Below are 6,000 nucleotides of genomic sequence, written 5' to 3' on the forward strand. Positions count from 1 at the left end.
CTAAATCGAATTTGATGATAAAAGCCAAAACTGCCATAAGCAAGTTCAAGCGGCGTTTCTTGGACTTGGTGTTTTCTCCAATTGCTAGACAGAAGACTGTCCCAACCTAACGTCCCAAGTTCAAGGTGGAGCAACGAGTTCATGTTTTCAATTTCTTCTAAGGGATGTATGTTCGCCAAGGTGGAGATTGTTGTGAATTATGGTTCACATACTAAGTGGATAACATACACAAAGGGAAAAGCATGCATGAAGAGAATCTATCGAAAATAGTTGGCGGTTTGGCCCAAACTGTCGACAATTTGGCTCAAGACACCCAGCGCAGATTTCAAATTTTAAAAGAGGAACGTTAGTATGATTGGGTTTGGAGGGAAAACCTCCGAGAACTCAATCTATATGTCATATCCGATATATTTAAAATGTTGCTTGATGTAGATTAAGAGAATTGAGAGGGTTCTCGTATTACTCTTGTAATTTACACATGAAGATTGTGATCCTTACCGTTTGCTCCCGTGAATGTAGACATTGTCAAATCACGTAATTCCTAGTGTCATTGTTATTGTTATTGGTTTCATTTACTTGTTGTGGTTGTGGTTTGCTCTAAATTTTCATCATTAGAGTGTTAGATTGTGTGTTTGATCATTTACATACAAATATATATATATTTCGCTTGCATATTTGGGGGTTTTACACAACAATAGTGAAACTCTCTCTTCCATGGACATAAGTCGAGTTTGGCCAAATCACGTAACTCTCTGGTGTTTCTTGTGATTGGTTGCTTGTGTTTGTCTTCTGGAACATCCCCAATCCGTAACATGTTAATTGTTAATCTTAAGTTTAATCAGGAAAATGTTTAATTCATCATGTATCATCCATACAAAAACACCATCAACCATAACAAATTAATATTTTTTTACCTAGAAATTTTTCCACACCCTGCTTCTCCATGATCCAATGAATTCCGTATTTCTCTAGGTGAGTTGATTCATGTGAAAAAAAAAATCAATAAAGGCGATCAGATAGTTTGTAATTTCACTTGTATTACAACAACTACAAAACTTAGAACTTTTAACACATAAGTAATCTACCTGTTTTGATATACAAATTATTTCTATTATTTCAAAGCAATTTTCGAGTGACTTTAAACTCACATGCAAAGGAAAGAAACAAATGAAATTGACGAAAATAAAATTGAGCATTCGAGCCAATTTGTGCAGTCGCGAGCGATCACAGATCAGAGCGGGAGTAGGGAGGTAGGAAGGAGTTGGGTTCAAAGGAAGCGAAACCCAGAAGCAGAGGATCGCGTTCGAAGAAGCACATCTCTCGCTCGCCCAACAGTACCCACGCCTCCACTCCCCCGTCTCCCCTTCTCGTATCCAACAAAAACACCAAATTCATGAAGACTTCCCCGGCCGACACCCCCACTCCCACCCACCACGGCTTCCCCCACCCAAAATCCACCTCGTACACGCCCGAATTACACAGGCTCGTGCACGACAAGTAATCCGTCCCCTCCCTCGAAAACATTTCCCCCGACTCCCTCACCGCCTCCCACACCATCCTAACCCCTTCCTCTCCCCCCAGCTTCTCCACAAATTCACCGTTTAATTTCTCCATCGCTTCTCTAATCTCCCCCACCAAGTCAGCCAGCTGGTCTGTGCCGCCGCCGCCGCTTACGTGCCGCGCGCTCGCCGTCCACAAGAAATTTCCGAACGAGTGTTCCGGGAGAGGAGGCCTCGCCCTCGCTCGCAAGTTGACCAAGTGGGACATCACGGAGGGCCTCTCGGAACCCTGCGTTGCCTTGGACGCGTTCATCGCACATTTCCAGACGAGCGCCGACACGGCCTCGACTCGCGACGGGAGAGCTCTCCCGGCTCTGGCCTTGAGGGCGGCCACGGCGTCCTTGGTGAACTCGAATCTCCTCCAAACGCTCCTCCCTTCTCTCAGCAACTTGCTTCGCGGCACCGCGTGGCCTGAATTGGTGAGCGACTCGTTTTGGGGAAAGAGAGTCGGGGCGTTGAAAGTGGGATGAATAACGGGCGCCGATCGGCGAGCGGTGGCTGCCCAGGCTTTGGCGAAGGAGATGAGGGTGACGCCGTCGGCGACCTTGTGGGAGACACAGATGCCGATGGCGATCCCGCCGCAACTGAAGAATGTTGCTTGGATCAGTGCAACGTGGGAGCTGTGGGTCGACGATTCCTTCCAGATGGTGTCGACTGGAAGGAATTGGTGATGGAGGGAAAAGATATCGGGAAGCGTTAAAATGGTGGAGAGGTTATGCCGGATTTGGGCGTGGACGTAGAGAGCGCCGCTGTCGTTGCAATCGATGGAGCGGTCGTCTTTGATCTTTCCGGCAAGGGGGTAGAAGCGGGTTAAGGTTTGGGAGAGGGACTGCTTGAGGTGGTGCTGCGAATTGGCAGAGATCATGTAACGGGTATTTATTTTTGCTGGACGGTAGTAGAAAATAAGAGCAATGTATGAAGAAGGAATGAGTTGATCCAAGAGGGAGATTTTGTAGGTTCTGAGGTGAGGAGGTGTGGGGGAAGATGGCTTGATATTCTCTCTGGAAATGATTTCAACCCCCAACTCCATTGTCACCTGCTTAATGCTGCCTCTTTCTTTAGCTTCTTTTTTGATATGTTTCAATTTGATCTACAGACTACAAATGCGTTTCTAGGGTTTATGCTATGTCTCCCACTTCAAATGTTCTTTTCAAAATATAGTTTTAAATTGAATTGAGATGTTGATTTTAACTAATTTTTAAATCAATGAAAGATAGAACTTGGAAGGAATTTTGTGTGCATGTGTGTGAAAGATCCAATACAATGGATGACGAGGGTAATTGTTTAAATTTGTGTAGGTTTGGAGTCTTAAATTTAAATTTGTATGGGTTTAAATAAAATATAATATAAAATTAAATTAATTTTAAAATATATATATATATATATATATAAATATTAAATTCAAAACTGTGAATTTTAAAATTAAAAAAGAAACTTACTTTCATATTAAATAGAGATATAATAATTTCAAACCAAAATTGCACACTCATGTTGATTTCATTCCAAGCTTGGAGTCAAGATCCTCTATAGTTATTGTATATTTATATTTGGGCAAAATTTGGTATATGTTTTAATTCTTTCTCTATCCAAAATCTTAATACAATTTACGTTTTAATTTCCTAGTTTTTGCACATTTAACTTCATATTTAATATTAAATATTAATAATATGCAAAATTATTATTTTTTAACATTCATGTGGTGTATTTTTTATTTTATTTCTCACTTTATTTGATAACTAAGAGCTTGTTTGGTATTGTTACTATTTTCTGTTTTCTATTTCTAATTCTATGCAATGAAGAAATAATTTACAAATATGCATTTATTTATGTTGTTAGTTTTTTATTTTTGTTGTCAGTTGTTAGCTATTTGCTAAAGAATTGAAAATTCATATTTTATGATTTTCAGTTGTTTTGGCAACCTATTGCTAGAAATTTTAGTATCCAAAATAATTTTTTGATTTAAATTATTCATTTTGTACACAGTTAAATTAAAATTAAAATAGAATAATCATATGAATTTAAATATAATTAAAATAAAACTATACATAAGTTTCAAAATAATAATAAAGTCAATTAAAAATATATATATTTTTTCTATTTTTCAATTGTCATGTAATTAAGTAAAACAGTTATAATAATTTTTATTTTTATTGTAGTATTTTATAATGTGTATTATTTTAGAATTTTATTATTTTTATTATTTTTTATAATATTATTTCATTAAATATAAGTTTGGATAAATAAGAATTAATCAATCAAATAAAATTCAAAATTTTATCTTACAATTTAAATTTGATTAAATTCTATATATATATATATATATATATATATATATATATATATATTAATAAGTGCGGGCTTGAACCGAGTCTAAGGTACATTATATGGAGTCTTATTCCTTCCAAGATTCAAATAGAAGACTTATGATATGAGTCCCAATTTTTTACTGTAGAAATGTCTTGAGAGATTATCAAGTAATGTTTAATTCGCGAAATGCCTATTCTTACGAATAAATTAGTTATATAAAAAAAATTATTACCTTAAAATAATATTAATGTAATTTTTTTAATAAATTCATAACAAAAGTATAAACAATGAAACACTATTGTTAAATTTTACCATAAAATATTTATTTCTTTCTAATTATATATAAAAAAAAATGTCTATTGTGTCTATTTTAAAATTTATTAATATATGTCACTTTATTCAGAATAAGAAGTAATTATTCAACCAATAAAATATAGCCTTGGCCTAATCCAGCCCTGTCACATTTGCGATCAAATTGCCTTAATGAAATAATTGGTTGCTGGAGATTGAGACGCTTCAACAGCTGGGTCCATGTTGATAAATATGTAAAATCTATTCTTTGCTTGTGAAGATGAAGTATCTATCCCTATTATTATTAATTAACAGAGGCCTCATCTGTTTTCTTTTGAAGTGTTGGTGGGTTGGCTGATTATTTGTCGCCCTTTTTTATTTAAACAGTAGTCTGATGAGACTAGTGGTGTCCAAAAATACCCTAAAAGTATAGTGATGGATTCTTAAATACCAAAAATGTAGTAGTTGACTCACCTTATTAGTGGTGGGCCAACATAGTTTCAAATTGGCAAATAAGCTTACAACATTTATTTATTTTGTCTTTTGGTAATCCACACTTATATATATATGTACTCAAAAATATAGCGAAAGATACTAACATCTCCTAACATTTGGAAAAAAAAATAATAAATTCTCTTAACATTTTTTTTTTTCAAAAAAAAAAAAACGTGCTTGAGGTTTTAAGAATTCCACAAATCTCTCAGGAGATTTGTCAAAAAAAAAAAATACTAAGTTCCCTTTTATTTTGTAACAAAGACATAAGTTTTGAGGATGTAACCCCAGTTTAATAATGACGTTTTAGCACTTTTAAAAAATTCCAACCTGAGTGGTTCAGTCGGTTGAATTTTAAGTTCGGTCGACTATATTGATAAGTGCGGTCAATTGAGACACTTTTGAACTACAGATATAGTCGGCTGAATTTAGGCGATTTTGAAAACGTTCGAGGTTCGGTTGATTATATTTGAAATTCAGTTTGCTATTCATATGGTTCGATCGATCGTGGCCAAAATGAACTATAAGTTCAGTCGGTTGAACAGTTGGGGGGCAGACACGTGTTGGTTCGGTCAACCGAGGAAGATATATTCAAAAACGTTCGGTCGACTGAGCCTTGGTCAAACTGTTGACCTCTGAATGGTTCGGTCAACTGAGCTGAATATAACTACTTGAGTTTGGTCGACTGAGACCCATTCAAAGATTAATTTAAGTCTTGATTTTTACTAGAATTTATGGGGACCTAAAGTCAATTTATGGTCATTGAGAGTTAACCCAGAAATTCGACGTCGGTCGACCGAACCCTAAGGTCAGTCTACGACCATATGGTTCCCTATAGTCAATTTGTGGTCCATCTGAGTATACAATCCATATCATGCAGATGTATGCATTATTACAAACCAAAAATATATAAAAATAAATGCAATACAAATGAAACATTATGTCTTCTTCTTCCTCCTTTGCTCTTGAACTCCATGGAATACGCCAGATTTGTGCTTTAAAACTTACCTTGGCTTCCATGTTCTCTTGATCTTATGTATGACCTGAATAATATCTGTTCACGTACTAAAACACACACATAAGAAACACTTGTATTTGTCAGCATCAAAACAGAGATCAACCTCAAAAAGTCGACAATTTCTCCCTTTTTGATGATGAAAAACACATAAGAGCAAAATGGGTACAACTTGAAAATGCTCCCCTCAACAATATGCATAGAAGATATAAATAGTAAAGTTCAAGCATATTCACGAAAGATGACATTGCAAATGATCATGCATTTAATTTTAGCATTCAAGCACAAGCTCATATATTTGCTCCTATGCAATTTTCCTAAAAAAAAACTTCCCCC

The 6,000-nt window shown here is 35.8% G+C and overlaps 1 protein-coding gene across 1 annotated transcript; it reads right to left on the reverse strand.

Annotated features, from left to right (window-relative positions):
• Positions 1–1,094: 1,094 nt before the first annotated feature.
• LOC131164216 (stemmadenine O-acetyltransferase-like) lies at positions 1,095–2,776 on the reverse strand. The gene has a single exon (XM_058121236.1). It carries the CDS (start codon positions 2,587–2,589, stop codon positions 1,225–1,227), a length of 1,365 nt encoding a protein of 454 aa, XP_057977219.1. The 5' UTR covers positions 2,590–2,776; the 3' UTR covers positions 1,095–1,224.
• Between the last annotated feature and the right edge of the window lie 3,224 nt (positions 2,777–6,000).

The sequence above is a fragment of the Malania oleifera genome, chromosome 9 (genome assembly GCF_029873635.1).
Source record: "Malania oleifera isolate guangnan ecotype guangnan chromosome 9, ASM2987363v1, whole genome shotgun sequence".
NCBI lineage: Eukaryota > Viridiplantae > Streptophyta > Magnoliopsida > Santalales > Ximeniaceae > Malania > Malania oleifera.

Bases quoted from the DNA above. Each gene is read 5' to 3' on its own strand.
- LOC131164216 (XM_058121236.1), bottom strand. From the start codon at position 2,589: ATGGAGTTGGGGGTTGAAATCATTTCCAGAGAGAATATCAAGCCATCT.